At 38.9% G+C, this 21,757-nt stretch overlaps 2 protein-coding genes across 2 annotated transcripts; one reads left to right on the forward strand and one right to left on the reverse strand.

The window, feature by feature from the left end:
- Window positions 1–4,986: 4,986 nt before the first annotated feature.
- Window positions 4,987–11,344, reverse strand: su(f) (cleavage stimulation factor subunit su(f)). The gene is made up of 10 exons (XM_073972472.1): window positions 11,065–11,344; window positions 10,659–10,981; window positions 10,316–10,591; window positions 9,859–9,970; window positions 9,594–9,785; window positions 8,908–9,099; window positions 5,979–6,392; window positions 5,813–5,920; window positions 5,452–5,755; window positions 4,987–5,395 (listed from the first exon to the last, which is right to left on the reverse strand). Exons 1-10 carry the CDS (start codon window positions 11,095–11,097, stop codon window positions 5,163–5,165), a joined length of 2,187 nt encoding a protein of 728 aa, XP_073828573.1. The 5' UTR covers window positions 11,098–11,344; the 3' UTR covers window positions 4,987–5,162.
- A 3,911-nt stretch (window positions 11,345–15,255) lies between these two features.
- Window positions 15,256–16,281, forward strand: ND-ASHI (NADH:ubiquinone oxidoreductase subunit ASHI). The gene is made up of 3 exons (XM_073979570.1): window positions 15,256–15,451; window positions 15,565–15,794; window positions 15,855–16,281. The coding sequence occupies exons 1-3, from the start codon at window positions 15,367–15,369 to the stop codon at window positions 16,068–16,070; spliced, it is 531 nt and encodes a 176-aa protein (XP_073835671.1). The 5' UTR covers window positions 15,256–15,366; the 3' UTR covers window positions 16,071–16,281.
- The last annotated feature ends 5,476 nt before the right edge of the window (window positions 16,282–21,757 follow it).

Below are 21,757 nucleotides of genomic sequence, written 5' to 3' on the forward strand. Positions count from 1 at the left end.
AACAACGTCTTCTGGTGGAACGAACAATGCCCCGCAGAATAAATCTGTGAAGCGCGTTCGTTCCTCCGAGGGTCCACAGCCCTCACCAAAGAAGACGATGACTTCTCAGCTGGTTGAACCATCAACCTCGTATGCGGCGGCTGTTGAGCGTACTACCAAGGGGAAGCAACCGAGTACAGAGAAGGCATCCACCTCCTCTGGAAAAGTTATCCCCAAGGCGCGCGGTCAAGGACGCAAGAAGCCATACAGTAGACCAGTTACAGTGGCAGATGATAAAGACCTTCATTTGGCAATCATCGACAGAGCTGACCCGAACGGTAGAATCAGCGACAGCCACTGGTTGCTTTTTGAAATTGGTCTTCGTTCTGCCATAGTTTCTGGACCGGAAGACCAGGAGGACCGACAATTTGGCAGCGCCTTCTTGCGGAAGGGTGTCAAAGTTATTAATTGTCTGAACAAGAAGTCACGAGACTTTCTTGTTCGGACAGTTGAGGGCATTGGCGCTCTGTGGGAAGGAGCTGATCTCGCGGCGGTCCCCCTAACTGATATTCTATCCAGGAAGGTCCTTTCAGCGTGGATTCCCCCACCTACTGTGGATAAGGAGCTCCTGCTGAAGATGCTCAGATTGCAAAATCCCAAACTCACTACATCGGGCAGGACTGTAATAAGTCTAACACCCTGTAACGAGGATGGTGGTTTAGTTGCAAGAGTGGCGGTAGACCCCCTGGGGAGTTATATCTTAGAGAACGTGAGGGAAAACTGAATTTCGGTTCAGGATGGGTTCGGTTTCGACTGAGTCCACCCCACGAAACTCAGTAAGGGTAGGGAAGCGGCAAAGGCTGCGCATCTTGCAGATTAATCTGCATCATTGCAAAGCCGCCGCCGCTGAACTACTCTTGTCCCTCACGACCTCTGAAGTGGACATTGTCTTAGTCCAGGAGCCTTATATCTATAAGAATAAGGTTTCTGGACTAAGCAATGCCAATTTCGACATCTTCGCCGCGTCCGAGGGGGGACAAGGTGAGGACTTGTATAGTAGGTAAAAAGAGCTTAAATCTAATATTTTTATCTAATTACAGCAACGGTGACATGTGCACGGTTAGGCTGGAGCATGGTACGGGGATGGCCACATTGCTGTCATCCGTATACATGCCTTTTGAGGCCCCAGACCCACCAAACTTGGATGTCCGACGGTTGCTCGATGACATGATGGGTACCTGTAACGTGATCCTGGGATGCGACGCAAACGCTCACTGCGGAAAGAGGTAAAGGTTACTTACATTCCCAAAGCGGGGAAACCTAGTCACTCTGCACCAAAGGACTACAGACCCATTAGTTTATCATCCTTTCTCCTTAAGACTCTCGAGAGACTGATCTATTTGGAGATAAGGAGTCATGTAGACACCGCCTCTATAAGCAGCTCACAACACGCCTATATTAAAGGCAAATCTGTGGAGTCTGCCTTGCATGAGGTGGTTGGCTTCATTGAGAGGAATATGGAAAACTCAAACTTTACCTTGGCTGCCTTTCTGGACATAGAAGGAGCCTTTAACAACGTAGAACTTGAGTCCATAAAACTCTCACTTAAGAAAGTTAACACACCTGAACCCCTAACTTGCTGGATAAATAATATGCTAGAAAGCAGAATTATAAACTCCAGCATTGGGGAGACAAAAATTAGAAAAACAGTAACTAGAGGCACCCCCCAAGGAGGGGTGCTCTCACCGCTACTGTGGCTACTTGTTATAAACAGTATTTTGACGGACCTGGACAATCAAGGTATAAAAGTTGTCGCCTATGCGGACGACGTTGTACTACTGATTTCCGGTAAATTTCCGTCAACCATTTCGGAGGCTAAGGTCAATGGCCTTGGAGTAAACCCAACCAAGACAGAACTGGTAATGTTCACGAGAAAGCGTAAGCTCGGCGTATTTGTACCACCAACATTGGATGGAGTGCAGCTTCAGCTCTCGCCCGAGGCAAAGTACCTCGGCACTATCCTGGACTGTCAATTGCGATGGAACAGGAATGCTGAGGAAAGGGCGAAGAAAGGATTGACTGCACTTTATTCATGCAAGAATTCCATTGGGAAAAGTTGGGGCCTAAGCCCATCGATTATACACTGGTTGTATAACACCGTGGTTAGACCCATTTTATCCTATGGTTCTCTTGTGTGGTGGCACTCACTGCGCCAAAAATCGACATCGGGTAGGCTCGACAAGGTAGAAAGAGCAGCCTCGATCCTCATAACTGGAGCCACAAGGAGCACACCACAGGCTGCTCTGAACGCAATGCTGAACTTAAAACCGCTGAGTCTCTGCATTAAGTGTCAGGCAACTCGCAGTGCCCTACGGCTGCATGAACAGGATCTCTGGCGCAGTTGTGCCTATGGGCATGGTTGTATCCTGAATGAATCAGGCATAAATGTGAACCAACGCGGAAAACTGAGCGAGATTTGACGACATAGACGTCGTTATACCTAGTAGAGATGACTGGAACCGCAGTAACCCCCCTCTGGACGGTCTGGCTTTCTATACAGACGGCTCCAAGATGGTGGAAGGTACCGGGGCTGGCGTCTACTGTGAAAGGCTATCTCTTGAGTACACCTACAGGCTAGACAGCAACTGTAGTGTCTTCCAGGCTGAAATCTTCGCGATGTGGAAGGCAGCGGAATTGATAAAAAGTTTGGATGCAGAAATCTTTGAACCGGTGACTATCTTTGTGGATAGCCAAGCGGCTCTTAAAGCCATCAAATCCTGCAACATCAAATCCGATGTCGTCCTTATGTGTAGATCAGGGGCCTAATTACGTGATTCGATATCGAGTTGTTTCGAACCGAGTACCCAAAGTTGGGATGACAACATTCGTTATCGAGTAAAATTATCGAGAAATTGAGCATAAATTTGCGAGTAATTTCTCGTAGCCAAATGACCTATCGTAAACAAACGAAATGAAAGATTTCTTATTGTATTTTTGTTTAAAATGTAAAAAAATGTTGTTTATTGACGGTTTATAGAGGAAAAATGATATTAGTAAATAATTGTGAGCATTCCTTACACAAAATAACAAGAGAAATTGGGAAAAGTCCTTTTCAGTCGTTTTGGGAAATTGTGATAAAATTAGAATTAAAATAAATACATATGCATGCTATCATTAACCAAAAATTAGTGTTTGCAGTCGTTAAAACACAAGTTGAAAAAATATGAATTTCTGCAAAACAAAAAATTATTTATGGCCTGTTTCACTAAGACGATTCGAACAGAAATTCGTTCGAACTACTACCAAACTTCTGTTTTTTTGAAAAATATTTGATTTATGTTTGTTTTCAATCAAACAAAAATATTCTACAACAATAGGAGCTTGGTCGTAGTTCGAACGAATTTGAATTCGAATCGTCTTAGAGAAACAGGCCATTAATATTAATAGCCTTCACTTTATAGGTGAACAACTTTTAATAAAGTGCATTTTAAACAGTTCATCCCCCGTTGTTTACCAAAGGAAATACTCTCTCAGAGAGGCTAAGTCAAAACACCCACCAAATTCTCTCATTTATTTTGAGAGAGAATTATTAAGGTAGATGTATTAGCAAACTGTAACAAGAATGTCAAAACAATTTTGCAAACATTACTAATTTTCATATTTTCTTAGCACAACTTCATTCCGAAATTATTATTCAATGTATTGTTCAAAAAATTCCACAAATATTTACATTTTTCATCCATAATTTTGTTTTTTAGTTTTTGCTTTGAAATAAACACATTTTTTTGACATCTACCTTCATAAAATTCCCTGAAAAACACATAGTCGATTACCGGTTACTCACGAAACATTCGATCAACGATTTCGATCGAGTCTTATCATGCCGTTTTTTTCTCGTGTCGAAAACTTATTCACGAGTAAATTCACGATCGAATCGACTCACATAATTAGGCCCCAGCCTTGGGAGCGCTAACTAACGGCTTCCGGCTATGCTGGGTACCAAGACACCGCGACTATCTGGGTAATGAAAGAGCAGACGAATTAGCTAGGCGAGGATCGCAGTCCACAGACCTAGCTATCGCTGACTCTATCAAACCACCCATTTGTCATTTCTTTCAAAATTTTAAAACGTTCTCAGACGAAAGGGCCAGTGAATTGTGGCATAATGAACCTAGGTGCATTGTGGCAAGATCCATATGGCCGTCTCTGTCAGTCAAAAGAACGAACTCTCTGTTGAACCTTAGTAAAGCTGAAGTTAGAGTAACGACGTGAGTCATTACGGGACACTGCTACATCAGAGCCCATACCAACAAATGGGATGAGGATGTTACTGACTACTGCAGACTCTGTGAGGACGAGGAGGAGTTAGAGACGATCGAGCACATCTTGTGTCGTTGTCCAGCAATGGCTGGTAGACGGCATAGGTTAGTAGGTGCTCACTTCCCATCGCGTAAATAAATTCAACTATTCTGCCTACCATTAAAAAAAATATTTTTTTCTCCTACTCTAAAACTATCACTCCACTCTTAAACATTCTTGTAATCTACTCGTTTTTTCACTGCGCTAACAACTTTCTCTTTTTATTTTTTCCCCTATCCTCCCCTTTTTTCACCTCCTTTTTCCTGTAGCTCTTTTCTACTGGATGATCACAATGGACCGGAAGGTCTCCGAGTGACGCAGTCACAATTAGTGACTGCACATCCCCTAACCTAACCTAGATATATGAGGATAGTTCCTCCCGAACTTCCTCACAAACTTGAGGTTAGACCATATAAGCTAAAATTTCCTTTCGTTTATGGTATTCTGATCTTTATTGGCGTAGGTAAATGCCCTTCGATACGCTTTCTTGTTCATCGTTTCCCTGGCTTTGCCATTTTTGTAGGTTAGAGGTATCAGCGAATCATCCTTTACCAATTCCTCCTCCAAGGGTTTGTCGGATTTTTTCGACGCAATGAATCCTCTTTGAGGCGGCCATGTCTTAAATAAAATAAAATTAAGGACCATGTACGGTTTGTTAAAAAGTTTTGCCTGCTTTATTAATTTGTATATATGTATGTATATGTATCATTATAGTGTAAGTAAATATTTATGTATGCATCTCTTATAAAAAAACAAATTGTACAATAAATTAAAAAACGAATTCGTTTTTTCTTCTTCTCCCTACGCATTCAGTTTTCGTGAAACTACACTTTGGAAAAACGCTTCTGTTGTCTTAGACGATAGATATCATTAACAGGTGGTGCAGCAGTTGGAGTTTCTTCATCACTGTCATCACCACCGGGTAGCATGCGGCGTCGTTTAATGCCTGCCGTTGCATCTCCCGAACAGACACTTTCATCCACAATCCAGTGGACAGATTTGGCCAAATCAAAGATCTTCGTATCACAACCAGGATCACCAGAGGGTAGTGGTGGTGCTACAAAGAAAGTTAGGTTATAACAATAAATCTCTATGGTGGTTTAAAATTATTACCATCTGTCAACTTAATACGATTGAAGATATCAAACAACATCTCAATTGATACAAATGGACCCCGGAAACAAATGGGCGGTGGTAATGTGGCACACAAGGCCGCCAATGCTGGTGGCTGGGGAAATACACCACCGGCCAGAGGATGTGCCCCTGGATAGGCATTTGCCTTGGGTTTAAATGGAATAAATTGTGAAAAATCAGGCTTGGGTAATTGCACAGCAGGTTCGGTTTCAGGTTCTTCTTTGGTCGCTGGGGCTCCGGGAACAGAAGCCGTTGGCAGCTTATTCAAAGTTATACCTACATTCTACAAAATATAAGGGGGTTAAAGGTAATTATACCATGTTAAAGTCCACATACTTGCCTCTGTATAACCAATGGATCTTAACTCTATTGTGGTACAAGGATACAAATCCAAAAACTTATAACGATCTACCAATTGGGCAGTTTCTTTGCCTTCATATTCTTTTAACTAAAAGGAGGAGATGATTAATAACCCCTTGTTATAGTCGTCCCTTCCTTCTACTTACATTCTCCAATACCGCACTCCGTCTTCTCTCCACCTTAACTATACTCGATAGATCACCAATATTTGATTCAAATTCCAAGAAACGATTCCATATATTTACACTATGTTGTGGTGTAAGACCTCCAGAGGAAAGGACCCGTTCGAACAACACTCTCGTATTATTATCCTCATTCAAATGCGACAAATAATCTATATAACACATAACATATTCTGGACTACCACCGAAACGTTTCAGACCCAATTCAAAGATACGAAAAGCAATATCCTTATCCTTAGAACAATAGTATTCCATTAGGGCGGCTGCCACAAAAACATGGTAACGGGAACGTACATCTTCACGGGCCTTCTTAAAGACGGCACGTGCTGATTTAATGCCCTCGGCACGGCGGGCGAATTTCATGTATTGGACATAGGCCTGAAGGAAAGAAAGTAGGTATTATCGGTTACTATTCTTATACTCTCAATTGAAAGCTGAACTGAGATATGTTTTCTACATCAAAAATTAATTATTGGCGGGCGGAATTGGGAATTTTCTACAAAAAAACTTCAGCATGGTTATAAAGTTTCCGATAGCAAAAACGTCAATTCAGCCTGACTGAATAAAGTTTTCCCATGGAAAACTCTATTCAGCCTGACTGAATAAAGTTTTCCCATGGAAAACTCTATTCAGCCTGACTGAATAAAGTTTTCCCATGGAAAACTCTATTCAGCCTGACTGAATAAAGTTTTCCCATGGAAAACTCTATTCAGCCTGACTGAATAAAGTTTTCCCATGGAAAACTCTATTCAGCCAGGCTGAATTGAAGTTTTCCCATGGCTGAATAGAGTTTTCGATGGGAAAACTTCAATTCAATTCTATGGGAAAACTTCAATTCAGCCTGGCTGAATAGAGTTTTCTATGGGAAAACTTCAATTCAGCCTGGCTGAATAGAGTTTTCTATGGGAAAACTTCAATTCAGCCTGGCTGAATAGAGTTTTCTATGGGAAAACTTCAATTCAGCCTGGCTGAATAGAGTTTTCTATGGGAAAACTTCAATTCAGCCTGGCTGAATAGAGTTTTCTATGGGAAAACTTCAATTCAGCCTGGCTGAATAGAGTTTTCTATGGGAAAACTTCAATTCAGCCTGGCTGAATAGAGTTTTCTATGGGAAAACTTCAATTCAGCCTGGCTGAATAGAGTTTTCTATGGGAAAACTTCAATTCAGCCTGGCTGAATAGAGTTTTCTATGGGAAAACTTCAATTCAGCCTGGCTGAATAGAGTTTTCTATGGGAAAACTTCAATTCAGCCTGGCTGAATAGAGTTTTCTATGGGAAAACTTCAATTCAGCCTGGCTGAATAGAGTTTTCTATGGGAAAACTTCAATTCAGCCTGGCTGAATAGAGTTTTCTATGGGAAAACTTCAATTCAGCCTGGCTGAATAGAGTTTTCTATGGGAAAACTTCAATTCAGCCTGGCTGAATAGAGTTTTCTATGGGAAAACTTCAATTCAGCCTGGCTGAATAGAGTTTTCTATGGGAAAACTTCAATTCAGCCTGGCTGAATAGAGTTTTCTATGGGAAAACTTCAATTCAGCCTGGCTGAATAGAGTTTTCTATGGGAAAACTTCAATTCAGCCTGGCTGAATAGAGTTTTCTATGGGAAAACTTCAATTCAGCCTGGCTGAATAGAGTTTTCTATGGGAAAACTTCAATTCAGCCTGGCTGAATAGAGTTTTCTATGGGAAAACTTCAATTCAGCCTGGCTGAATAGAGTTTTCTATGGGAAAACTTCAATTCAGCCTGGCTGAATAGAGTTTTCTATGGGAAAACTTCAATTCAGCCTGGCTGAATGGAGTTTTCTATGGGAAAACTTCAATTCAGCCTGGCTGAATAGAGTTTTCTATGGGAAAACTTCAATTCAGCCTGGCTGAATAGAGTTTTCTATGGGAAAACTTCAATTCAGCCTGGCTGAATAGAGTTTTCTATGGGAAAACTTCAATTCAGCCTGGCTGAATAGAGTTTTCTATGGGAAAACTTCAATTCAGCCTGGCTGAATAGAGTTTTCTATGGGAAAACTTCAATTCAGCCTGGCTGAATAGAGTTTTCTATGGGAAAACTTCAATTCAGCCTGGCTGAATAGAGTTTTCTATGGGAAAACTTCAATTCAGCCTGGCTGAATAGAGTTTTCTATGGGAAAACTTCAATTCAGCCTGGCTGAATGGAGTTTTCTATGGGAAAACTTCAATTCAGCCTGGCTGAATGGAGTTTTCTATGGGAAAACTTCAATTCAGCCTGGCTGAATGGAGTTTTCTATGGGAAAACTTCAATTCAGCCTGGCTGAATGGAGTTTTCTATGGGAAAACTTCAATTCAGCCTGGCTGAATGGAGTTTTCTATGGGAAAACTTCAATTCAGCCTGGCTGAATGGAGTTTTCTATGGGAAAACTTCAATTCAGCCTGGCTGAATGGAGTTTTCTATGGGAAAACTTCAATTCAGCCTGGCTGAATGGAGTTTTCTATGGGAAAACTTCAATTCAGCCTGACTGAATAGAGTTTTCTATGGGAAAACTTCAATTCAACCTGGCTGAATAGAGTTTTCAATGAGAAAACTTCAATTCATCCCGGCTGAAAAGAGTTTTCTATGGGAAAACTTCAATTCAACCTGGCTGAATAGAGTTTTCAATGAGAAAACTTCAATTCATCCTGGCTGAATACAGTTTTCTATGGGAAAACTTCAATTCAACCTGGCTGAATAGTTTTTTATGGGAAAACTTCAATTCAGCCTGGCTGAATAGAGCTTTCTGTTGGAAAACTTCAATTCGATGGGAAAGCATCAATTCAGCCTAGCTGAATAGGATTTTCTATGGGAAAACTTCAATTAATTCTAGTTGAAACATGCCTTCCATAAATTAAATCATTAAATTAAGACTTATATTAACATTTCCACTTACCAATGTTGGATCTATGTCAGGAATGGCCAAATAACTATTATACATAGCATGTACCTTATCATATTTCATACGTCCTTCTTCAAAGTCGGCATAGGCAAAATAAAGTAGTGCATTTTTGTTGAGTACACCATTAATAGAGCGTTCCAATATATTGGCACACTCATCAGCAAATATTTTGGCAGCTTGGGTATCCTAAAGTGGGCACAATATAGAAATAAATTTTTAATAAAATTGATACAGTTTCGAAATAATTTTTCATAGGTTATATAAAAAACACAGACACATAATAAAGTAATGTCCAAGGAAGCATCAAAGGAATTGCATATTTTCAATGACGAGACAATTATAAAATTATTAACAAACTAAAATTCAAATTGAAATCAAATAAATCTTGAAATTAGATTTCAAAAAAAGTCTTCTACCAGTGCAATTTCTTCAATACCTCCAGACATTTTTTGTTTGCATAAATAAAAATCCATTTCAGTTTCAATTTGTATGTTCAAATGAGACTCAAGAGTCTCATAGTTTATTGATAGCTTTATCAATGGGCCAACTACAAGTATTGGCAAAATGTGCTGCTTGTGCTTTACGCGTAGGACCACCACTGTCATTTCTTCCCACACACAAATGTTTGCCACAATATGCTGAAAATGAAACATAGAATTATAGGAAAACACAATACGCACTCCTTTATCGGTCAAAGCTTTTGAACTTTGATCTAAAAATTGTGCCGCCTGATGCCAAACAGCTGGATGATGGGTTAAAACCAGCAAACATTGTTCCGTGGCAAACATAACACGTCGTGTTATTAGAGCTGTATCTTCGGTACGCAAAGGATTCGATTTTTCAAAGGCAATGAATTTTTTCCACAGCTCAACCTGAGGGAAGTAAACATGTGATATTAAATTTTGAATTGGAAGATGTAACAGATTTTACGGGGCTTCTATTTACCTGTTTGGTTTCCTCTTTTGACAAATTTGGTGGTACTGCGGGTAGATTACGATTCAAACCTTTTGTTATATTTTCCAGTTCCTTGGCGACACGGCGAGCATTCATGTAATCCCTAGAGGAAAGGAAATATAATAATAACTTGGTATTTAAACGTATGTATGAAATAAAAAAGACATCTCGGATCAATCATTATAGTTAAAACTAATTTCCCCCAAAGGAAACTTTACATACTTTAAGGATCGTTCAGTTCTGGTCATGTGCTGGCGTTATGCGAAACGTTCGCCTCCGTTCGGTTCAAAAAGGTGAGCTCCTGACTATTGATATGAAAGTAGTACCTCGGTACCCTAAAATGCGACAGTTTCTTTATACTCTTTGATGCTAATCGTTTCCATCCTTCCTTCATCTACTGTCTCCCCATCTTTAATACTGATATATCACCACACATATATGTACTTACTTTGATCTTTCCAAGCTCATCTTTTCCGAAATAATGGGATTTATGCCATGTTCAAACTGGATATAATCTTTCCAAAGTTGTTCTATGCCCACAATTGGTGTAACAACCGCTTTCTGATATACTCTGCGCACGGCGGTGATTTTTTGATTTTCTGCATAACTGCCAACGGCTTCCACACTTCGCAAAAATGATATGTAGTCCTGCCATATGGAAAACGAATGTAAATCCATGCCAATTTTTTCCAAAGCGAAATCATAAGCCTGGGCCAGTTTTTCCCTAAAATCAAGACAAAAATTTTTTAGAAAATATACCAGAAATATATGCTGATATATTCGCAACTTACTTGTGGGTACTTAAACCCGCCTTTGTTTCCTTAACATATGTCAGATATAGTTTCCACAAATCTATATTCAAAATCTTAACCAATGAACGCTGAAACAACTTCTCCACTCTTTCAAAGTTACGACCCTTCATTTCTTGTTCAATATAAATCTTCCAGTAGCGGGCGGTGGTTGGGAAAACATTTACCAAAGACTCGTATAAGCTGCGTACCTCGTTGACCGGCCGCAGCTGTGCTTCCCTCAGCAACGTGGACCATGATTCTATATCATATGGACGCATCTCAACCACTTGTTGGGCACGTACCAAACGTTCATGGCCCCATTCCTGGAAGATAAAGAAAAACCAAGTCAACAAGAAGAAGGCATCATGGTCACTAGTTACGTTGCTATCATACATCATCTACTTACAATATCGATTTTGATTTGATCTCGCACAGACATGTTGATGTTTTTTCTTTTGTGGTTTTGTAAATTTAAATATTATTATGTCTCTGCTTTTCCCAATGGTCTTATGAAGAGAGTATTTCACAAATATTTCCCGGAAGGAAAATGGTTTCCAAAATCAAAAGCACTACAAACTTGTTCAAAGGAACGACTCCGTGAAATGAACGAACGGAACCATGTCCCCAGCAAGACGCAAGCCGGTTTTTGTCCACCAGTATAGGGATAGGTAAGTCGACTATCGATCAATCGATAAGTGTAATCGAAGTCGACTTGTGATTATGGAGAAAATGGAAAAGTCGATTACTTAGAGGCCAAATACAATCGGTCGGTTGCGCGCCATTTCGGCTTTATTTTGTCGTCAAGGATTTTTCGGTAACGGCAAACTAAGCTAAACCCTAAACACATCCAACATTTCAGCAAAATTGGACGTCATTTCTGATAGGAAAATAAAAGAGCAGGGGCAAAATAGATTACATTTTTCTACTAGAAATGACGTCCAACTAACTGTACGCAAGCCTTGGATGTGTTTTGGACTTTAAGTTGGAAAACATCCAACGTTTGAGTAAAGTTTTGTGTCAATTCTGGTAGAAGAATAAAAGACAAAGGGTCATTATTATATGTGTTCTTTTACTATCTGATGGATTTGAATACGCAAAATAAACCATTTTGGAGACATTACAAATATAAGCTGTGTTCCATAACTAAAGAGTTTTTAAAATTTTTACGACTTTTACATATTTTACTCGAAAAAGCGTTCCCATACACAAAAAAGTTGTAAAATGTTCACTTCTCTTTAAACAAAAATGGCGCTGAATGACGCTCTCTTTAAAAACTTTTTACACGACAAATTGGCTGATACGTCTGATTGGCTGATACGCCGACTTTGACATTTGTTCCAGTTTATTTGACATATTTTCCATTTTTCCCATCCCGAACTATTTCAAAAAACTTGTGTGTGAGAACAAATTTTTTGCAGTTCTCTCTTTTACGAGTTTTACCATTAAAAAGTACGGGAACGAAGCTATAATTTTTACATTGAAAGTTAATGCCAAGAAGCTCTTCCTTGAAATTCAATCATCACTTTTAGCTCTAAGTTAGCCGGAACGCTATAAATCTGTTCGGTAAATCCAAACTATAACAAAAGAAGACTTATAATAATGGGGGAAAGTGCTTTGACTTTTTCTTTATTCTTTTATCAGAAATGATGCAAAACTTTACTCAAACGTTGACGTTGAGGAATGACGCCCATTTATACTGAAACGTTGAATGTGTTTTCGTATTCACACTACAGTAGTGCGATTATCTAAAGGCCAGAACAGAATCAATCGTCGCTTGTTTTGCTTGCTTCCAAATGTCAAATTATAAAGGAATGCCAGAGCCTCCTAAAGGAGAACGCAGGCGGATTTGCAAAGAGTCTCTGGCAATCCTTTATAATTTGACATTTGGAAGCAAGCAAAACAAGCGACGATTTATTCCGTTCTGGTCTTATACCCTAGACAGACGGCAGCGTTAATTTGCATTAACTGCCTTAATTCAAATTAATTCGTGCATTATTCACATTCTTAATGGCCAAAATCGAAGGAAATTTAAACTGAATTTAGCAATTTCAATATGGCAATGCTGTTGAAAATCAATTGTCTTTTGTCAAATTTCCATGTTTAAGAAAATAAAAATGGAAAGCAAATCAGCAATTTTCGCGTATCTTCAAAATAAGTAGTGGTCTTTCGCGAATAGAATAGCAGCTAATCGTTTTTCACGCCTTCTAACAAATCTCTTTTTCAAATTGTTTTTTTTTTTCTCAAATATTTCGCGAACTTTTGTAAAGCTTTATGAAATGGTCTGCTGGGTACAAACAAACAACACAAACAGCTGTTTCATAAATGCAGAAACTATCGTCTGTCAGGGTAAAAAATTAATTCAAATTAGGACATTTTTAATGCAAATTAACTCTGCCGTCTGTCTAGGGTATTACCCTGCGTTTACAAATGCCTGTATTGGCAAGACAATAGGAAAAATACAACCCTTTTTCACAAATACATTTATAAATTTTTAAATATGTATAGAGAAAAGTATGAATGTATTGGTGAAAATGGTTTGTATCTTTGCTATTGTGTTGCCAATACTGTCTATGTGTAAACGCCTAGTTAACTCATTTTTTGAGTTACCGACCATGATCCAAATAGAAGGTCATCCAAAGAGTAGAGTTGCGTCGTTCATGAACGAACCGGCTCAAAGGAACGATTCCGTGAAAAGAACGAACGGATCCGTATCCAGCTCATTCTTTTATATCGTTCATTTAGATCCCCGATGGACGAGTCATTGCTGCTTACAAAATTAGCAGCATTGGTTTTGCAGTCAAACTCTAAACAAACGCTGCGCTAGCGCAAGCAGCACAAATTTCCACACAAAACAAACAATGATTCATAGAGCTACTCTCGCTCAGTAACTCATCTCATTCAGTAGCACATCTCGGTCATATCATTCTTTTGCATCATTCGTTCATCTGGTTCTTTCATATCAAAACCACCACCACGACGATCAGAAACAAAACCACCCCCATTAGCACACAAACAAGCAAGTAACACAACTGTTGTGTCATTCGTGACCGAACATTATCAAAAGAACGATTCGGTGAAAAGAACGACGGAGTCATATGCAGCAGAGAACGAACGACTTCAAAAGAAAAAAATACATTCAAATGTATTGTTGAACGAAAAAGAGCCAACGAACGAAGTAAACGACCCGGATCTTTTTGGTGAACGGAATGAAAAAGATCGATCCGCTCAATGAACGAGATTGCCCAACACTACCAAAGAGACAAGCTAATACCTCCATTTCCTGTCAAAATATATTGTCGTAGTTTGATATTGAACAAAAAAACATAGTTACCAATAGCAAAATTATGAAAAACAAATTTTGGTTATTTCAACTAAATGTTTAAAAAAAATTAAATTCATTTGAAATATCGCGAATAAAACATTTCAATTTCAAAAATAAATAAAAATTTTTAATTATAACAAAATCAAGGCGAAATAATTTTTATTAACAGCAACAACAACTTTTGACAACAAATGAAGGTGCAGAGTTGTATTTTTTTGGAGAATTTGGATGACCTTCTTTATTGGCCATGCTACCGACAATTGTTGGTAAAATTAAAATGCTTATAATTTGGGTAATTACTGATATTTTTAAGTAAGTTAGCGACGAACTTTTGAGCTTTTCATTCATAATTATGCGCTTCAATTTTACCGATGAGTTACAGAATTCCACGACTGATCGAAAATGAATTTTCAAAACAAATTGTTGTAAATTGTCATACAATTAGTCATCCAAAATATACAACAATATAGAACTTTACAACATTTGCTCTGGTCCAGAAACTGCAAGAAGCTACCATTTTTTACTACGATAACATTTTGTCCTTTATGTTATAGGAAAAAATAGTAAAAATTAGTAGATTCTTGCTGTTCTGGAACAGAGCAATCATGGTTTAATAAGAAAGGTTAGCCAAAGCTTTATGTCAATTTAAATTTTTTCATTCGAGTATGCCTAAAACTTCAAAACAATATAAACAGACTGTGTATGTGTGTGTGGTGTTTGAATAATATGCCAAACAATTTTAAAAACAATCGAATTCAATGATTTTTAAAATTGTTTTTAGACCATTTGTATGGAAGAAATTGGTGAGATTTGCATTGAAACTATCAGTTTATCATATCCACAACTCGATTATGTGGAGAAAACTTAACTCTTCATTCATTTTTCGGGGTTTTTATAAAATGCTCAAAAATGCATTGTAAACAAACCCACTTGTTGCTTTTATTTTGAAGTTTTAGGAATTCAAGAAAAACAAGGTTGCTATAGATTTTTTTCATTAAAATCTACCTCTTTACTTATACCATGAGAGCAATTATTTGGAAGTCGTGCATGTGGGTGCTATGATTTCACTACATCCTTTGATGCAGTCCACACGGAGTTATGAAAAAGGCACTCCGTTGGTCACATTTTATAAGCATTTGTTTGAAGATCCCTACAAACCGGCACAAATAAAAGCCATTCACTGAAAAATGATGGCTCAACTCAAAGTGAATGATTACAACATCACTCACCACGAAATGATGACACTACATACGAAAATCAAAATAAAAACAAACATTGCAAATGTCAAAAAATTTGCTGCTGTGTTTTGACATTTGCTGTCATTTCCCATCAATTTGGAATTCTTGCTGTGGAAATTAGAGGAAACTGTTCTAACCAGCTACCACAATGGCTCCGTTAATGAATACCTTCAAATTTGTGCAAAAATTGACTGCCAACAATCCAGCTGTGTTGCGTCAAGCAGCCAGGTCAAGTAAGTCCACGGTATTGCAAGACTAAATCAATTTTTTTTACAAAATCTCAAGAAAAAGTTTCGTCGTTTACGTAACCTCGAGTTGTTTTTACTTTGCTATGTTATTGTTTTAGTGGCCGGTTGGAATAAGGATTACAAAGCTGGTAAATTCCCACAAACCGATGCTGAACGTGAAGCAGCTGCCAAAAAATACTTCCTACTGCCCGAAGAATACAAACCCTATGCCGACAATGGTTTGGGCTATGGTGATTATCCCAAATTGGAGGGCGGTTTGGGTATTGAGGCCCGTGATCCCTATTATCCCTATGATTTTCCCGAATTGAAGCGTAACTTGCATGAAACTGTAAGTTGTTCGTTTTAAAGTTCTGCATCATATTAATGTGATTATTGTTTGCCATTCCAGTTCCATGCTGAAGCCGATTTGTACAGTGAAGATCGTTGGTCTCAACCTGCTCCACCCCGTTATGCCAACAGCACATATTGGTTGGGCTTTTTGGGCTGCATGGCTGGTTGCCTAGTTTTGTACTACTGGTTGGAGAACTACAGAATGTATCGCCCCGTTGCAGTTAAACAATATCCCGGTGATGGTCGCAAACATTATACATTCGAAACTGATTAAAGAGGAGGTCTGTGGAAATTGCCTCAGATTAGTTTCAATTTATATTACATTTAACTAACTTAGAACGAGATACTAAAGAATCGCGGAATTTCTAGTGAGAGAAATATCAACCATCAATTGCATGAGGGGTTTTAAAACACCATGTGCTCCAATGTGTTGTAAAAAAAAAAAAAATAATAAAAACCTTTGTTAAACAATGTGAAAAAGAAAATTTTGTGACCAATTTCCTTTTGGGAGAGGATGTGTTTTTGGAAACAACTTTAAAAGTCATCTAGGAGTCGCCGCTTTTAGTTAGGTAAAGGGCTGTTTTATAGACTGATGGCGTTGTCTATCGACAAAGTTGTTTGCTTAGCAATATTATAAAAGCCATATTATAAAATACTTACCAACTTTCCTACCCTGCATTGGAACATTTGTCAGGCGTGACCCTCAGCAATGGTCTTGTGGTGAACACCACAAACAAAAATCATACTCAACAAAACACAGATACAAACCGTGCTGTATGGACCGAAGCATATATGCTTCCGAAATCTGATAAGCCAGTACTAAGGGCGTTTGAGAATAAAATGCCTTGAGGAATATTAAAGATGCGCCAATAGTAAGGCATATGAATATGAGCCTCTTGGTGTTGGTGGTATGTACAGTAAGGGAAGATCCAGTTATGGGTGATAAGACAAAGCATGGTGTCAAAAATGGGAGGAACAAGAAAAAGTTACTGCGAGTCTCTATATTTGGCTTATACATAACCCGACTTTTGCCCACTTTTGTAAAATAGCAGCTTTACTCCTAACTGGGCCTGAGGAAAAGCATCATCAAATTTGAAATTAAACAAAATTTGCCAAACTTTTTTTTTTTTTTTGATTCATATATTTTTATATTTGCATTACATTTCTAATAATAATAATGGTAATATATAATTTTTAATATTTTTTCATTTTACCTTTTTTTAGTATTTTTTATAAGATCTTTTGATCTTATGTACAAATATTGTTTAATTTTCAATTGAGTATCATCATCATCGTCGTCATTATCATTATCAACATCGTCATCGTAGTCAAACCATAAAAGTATTTTTTTTTATAATTAATAATTGTTGTTTGGTTTGATAGTTACAACAATATTTTGTTATTATTGTTTTAAGCTAATACTAAAATTAATTTAATATTAAACAATTTCCATATTTTATGTTTTTTGTCTTAATTATAATTAATGGATCGCATTTGTGTGTTTATTTTGTTATTCACATATTTCAATTCTAAATTTCGTTAAATTACTGAAGGTCTTCTTTTGAATTTTTCCTTTTTTATTTAGAATAAATTCTTGATAAAAAATTGTTTTAAAAACATTGTTTTGTAGGTTAGGTTGTTATTATTGTGTTTCGTTTTTATTTTCTTTGAATTATGTTTTAATTCTTTGTTTTGGAATTTTTATTTAATACCTAACATACTCGTACATATATACTTTTTGGTTGTTTATTTTTAGTTTTATTTATTTAAAAAAAATCGTTCTATGTTATGGTTTTCTGTTTATAGAGGAGAGGGGTCAATGATTTGTTAATTTGATTGAAAGTGTAATGTGCGGTTACTATATCCCATAGCCTTACTTTTTTGGGTTAGTCCCAATTTACATTGGGCGAGTTTACTTGCGGCAATTGTCATTTTGTAGGAGAGAGAGGTGAGGCATATGGTAACCCTTTGCCTCTCAGCACCCTCTCTCACCTACAAACTGACAATTGCCGCAAGTAAACTCGCCTAATGTAAATTGGGACTTATAACATACGGTTTGAATGGTTCCTTTTAAAACATAATACAATACTTGTTTCAAGCTTTTAACTATATTTGGACATCTGAACAAGAACAATTACTTCACAAATGGTGTCAAATATATGTATACTGGCAAAGTGTCAAAGGCGACGGGAATGGACTACTATTTTTTTTAGGGGTTGTAAAGCTTAAATCGTTTCATATAACACTCAATAGCACACGAACTTTCTCTGCGACTCAGGTTTACGTAGCTCTCACGCCTATAATCTCTACTACACATCCCGATCTGAAGACGGAATGGATGTCACTATCATTCAAGCGCAATCAGGTGAGCATGTGTCGGCTGAATGTGTCCTTTGAATGTGCTTTGACTTAAAGCCGGAAGAACATGCAACTTAATGAATTATCAAAAGTCCAGAATCGGAAACTTTTGAGTAGCCGAAGAGCCCGGACTCTCTAGACAAGATTCGGTCGTGGCCAGATAGACCAGCGGATTATGTATACAAAGCCCCTTTCCCCCTGTCAGGGGTAACAATCTTGACGCGATGCAGGGGCTTAGGTCGCAATTACTCGGTACTCGATATGTAATCCTGAATGGAGTTTATACTCCGGTTCTACATGACATTTGGAGAACGTTAAAGTGCGACTGACCAAAGGTTATCCAAGTAGCGATCTCCTAACCATCAGAGATCCCCCAATACCAGGGTGTTATGCGTAATACTCGTGCCTATCGGTGTTTCAAGGTTTGCAGTGGGGTACCTTTAAACTGTATTTGAACGGAGCATCGTTGATACCTGGGCGAATCAACGGGTAACAGACTTGGTTTGTCAAGCCCTTGCCGTGGAAAGGAGGCAATGCCACGGTTGACCTCTTGACCTTCCAACAACTCAATAACGTATGGATATTCGAACTTTTAAAAAACCCCAAAAAAAAACCTCAAAAAAAAAACCAAAAACTTCGACTGATGTTGGTGTGGATGCCTTGGGACCCTCAGTCTTCACTTCTACAAGTATAACCACCTCTCTCGTTGACGATTAGGAACATGGACAATTCTTCCTCAATTTCCCCTACCACCTACCACTAGGGGCGGGGACGAGAGCCCGGTTTTGGACATCATTAACGATAGTCTAAACAGACACAGTAGGGAACTTCTCTCAAAAATTGAGGAAAATGTTCTCCCACTAAACAAGATGGAGAGCGAATAGGTCGAAGATGTAAACGACTCAACTCTAACCAATGAGGAAGGAACAATGGATATTACTATTGTCCCTCCAGCGGTCAAGCTGAGTCGCCACTTTTGTCTGACATGGTCGTATCTCCAAGCTACTAACCATTGCTTCTCAGACAAACTGCGGTGGATAAGGTTGTCAGAGAGTGTGGCGCAACCATGGACGACATGGATGAGCCACAAAAACCTTCAAAGTCTAAAAGCGCCGCGAGTAAAGAAGCAATGGACAGAAGACGATCGTTTTGCGACTTCGTATTGCAAACGATTTGTCAACAAAGACCACAAAAATATCACCGAAAGGGAATTTAAATGAATTTGGAAGAACCTAAAGTTTGTGAGGAGGTTCGAAAGAAAATATCCTAACTTAACAATTAAGGATTTTCCAATTAATGAAATTCCCACGTCGTGTGAGGGAGGGAATCCTGTCGAAACTCAAATGGAACACTCTACCCGCAACTGACCTGGCTAAATCACAGCCCACACAGGCTGTGAAGAAGCCAAAAAGGTAAAAAAAAACCAGGCCCAGAAAACCAGATGCCTCCCCAAACCCTTCTATTGCCCCCCTTTCAAAGCCTCTAAACAAGGTGATGGAGGTGGGTCAATTGATGGGCAGGGGGAAGCACCTCAAACGAGATGATGGGTCTGTGGCAGTGTCGGCATCTCCAAAGGCTGGCGATGCCTCAGCGACCAATTCAACTGCACCCGTAGAAGTGAAGAGGAGCTACCTCCAGCTGCGAAGAAATCAACGCTGTCACAACCAATCATCTCATCTACCTCTGCTGTAACGACTAACAAAGTTAGTGCAGGAGATAGCAACTGTGGAACCAAGAACTCCACAGCAGCTGTCACTTCGCAGAAACTTTGCGAGTCAGGATCAAGGATAGTGTGAAGGACAACACAGGGAAGAACAATACTTCCACAGTTGCTGTAGCTTCACAAAAACCTTGTGAACCAGCAATCAAGTCTCCTGACAAACCCTATGCGACCGACAGTTTCGGCTGACCTGAGAGTGGCCATCATTGACAAGGCTGACCCCAATGGGCGGATCAGTACGGGTTACTGGTTGCAAATCGAGGGTCATCTTAGAGACGTCCTCATCCCAGACGAGGTGGATCGCAGCAAGGTGAGGCTCGGTCAGTCGGCCCCCTACAAGGGGGTCAAGGTTATCAGCTGTGAAAATAAGGAGTCTGTGGAATTCCTTAGTCCACAGTTAATAGTCTTGATTCTTTGAGATGGTCAAAGAACTTGAGAGTAGCCTTGAAGGACCCGTGACTATATTTGTCGATAGTCAAGCGCAGCCCTTAAGGCCCTCAAGTCCTGGACCATAAATTCAAAAGCTATCCTCGACTGCAAAAACGCTCTACTTGATGTACGTGATATCGTTGCTCTTTTTTGGGTTCCAACACACAGTGGTAATTGAAAAGTTTGAAAGGAACCACCCTTAATTACCCAAGAGGTACAGCAGAATTGGTGGACGCTGTCTCTCTTTTTGGGGTGAGAGGCTCCACTCATTCATACCACCAAAGTGTGTTGTGTGAACCTGTTTCTAGCCAACTCACAACGGAGCCTCTAGGTGTGTAGCAGGTGAACAGTCGACTCAGCTGAGTCCAAAACTGATGGCACATGAAGTATCCAACAAAAGATGCTCAACAGGAAGCTAACGGTTGGTCAATCGGACTTAACGGTGTTATCTACCGGTAAGAATATGGATTTGAAGGAGATCTCACACCCCTTTTCCTCCTAACCCAGTTAAAAGTGGTAAATCAACTGAAGCACATATTTCCTCGAAAAAGCCACTAAATAAACGAGAAGTCAAAATCGGAGCTGAACTTTAATTCCCGTGATTTTTCTCACTTTCTCTTTTAAGTTGGGAGATAGACAAAACTAGCGTTGAATTGATGTTCAGAATAAGACAGATAATTGCTAAGAAAAAAACTGGTTCTAATCCAGAGATAGCCAGCAAAGCGATCGTACTCACACGTATTGAGTAAACATCTTCGTGTGGCTTCGTTAGGTTGGTGTGTTGTTTACATTTTGCAAATCAGTCGATGAGAAGAACGTTGGTTCATTAGTGTAATACTACCCAGCGAAAAGTTTGCCTGCAAAGAGGCAGTTAAATGATATGTACAAGTGATTTGGAAGTGCATCAAATTATGCATTTTCACTCATGATTTTTACAAGGGAGTGACCCCGGAAAGAGGCACTCCATTGCACCGCATTTTAACTGACCCTTTGGCATTGCATTTTAACTGAACCTTTGGCACTGCATTTTAACTGACCCTTTAGCATTGCATTTTAACTGATCTTTTGGGGTAGAATAGGAGGCAGTTCAGAGCACGTGTTTTGAATAACAAAATAAAATGCATTTATTATTTGTGTAAAACAAAAATATTAATAACTTTATTAAATTAACACAAATTTCAATCGCAAAAATGTGTGTTTCCTCCGCTCTTCATTTAATCCAAGCTTAAGTGCTTTTGCTTCATCTGCTAAATTGTCTTCCCATCACCAGTTAAGATTTCGACATGTACTCCAACAGCACTTCATTGGGAAATTTTCTTCTCGTGAGTTACCGGAAAATGTTCACAAATTAAATATTATTTAGTTTGTATTAACAAATGTTTATAAATGTTAACACGACTATCTCTTTTTGGAAATGTATTCCGCCGCGTGTAGAGATGTACAAACTGATTTAT

This window comes from Musca autumnalis, unplaced genomic scaffold (genome assembly GCF_047663935.1).
Source record: "Musca autumnalis isolate F117 unplaced genomic scaffold, ASM4766393v1 scaffold_3, whole genome shotgun sequence".
NCBI classification, from domain to species: domain Eukaryota; kingdom Metazoa; phylum Arthropoda; class Insecta; order Diptera; family Muscidae; genus Musca; species Musca autumnalis.

What these genes read in the sequence shown, in the direction of transcription:
- ND-ASHI (XM_073979570.1), top strand. Translation starts at nt 15,367, where the DNA reads ATGGCTCCGTTAATGAATACCTTCAAATTTGTGCAAAAATTGACTGCC. An exon ending in GCGTCAAGCAGCCAGGTCAA is followed by an intron (nt 15,452 to 15,564) that starts GTAAGTCCACGG and finishes TTATTGTTTTAG; the next exon opens with TGGCCGGTTGGAATAAGGAT. An exon ending in AGCGTAACTTGCATGAAACT is followed by an intron (nt 15,795 to 15,854) that starts GTAAGTTGTTCG and finishes TTGCCATTCCAG; the next exon opens with TTCCATGCTGAAGCCGATTT.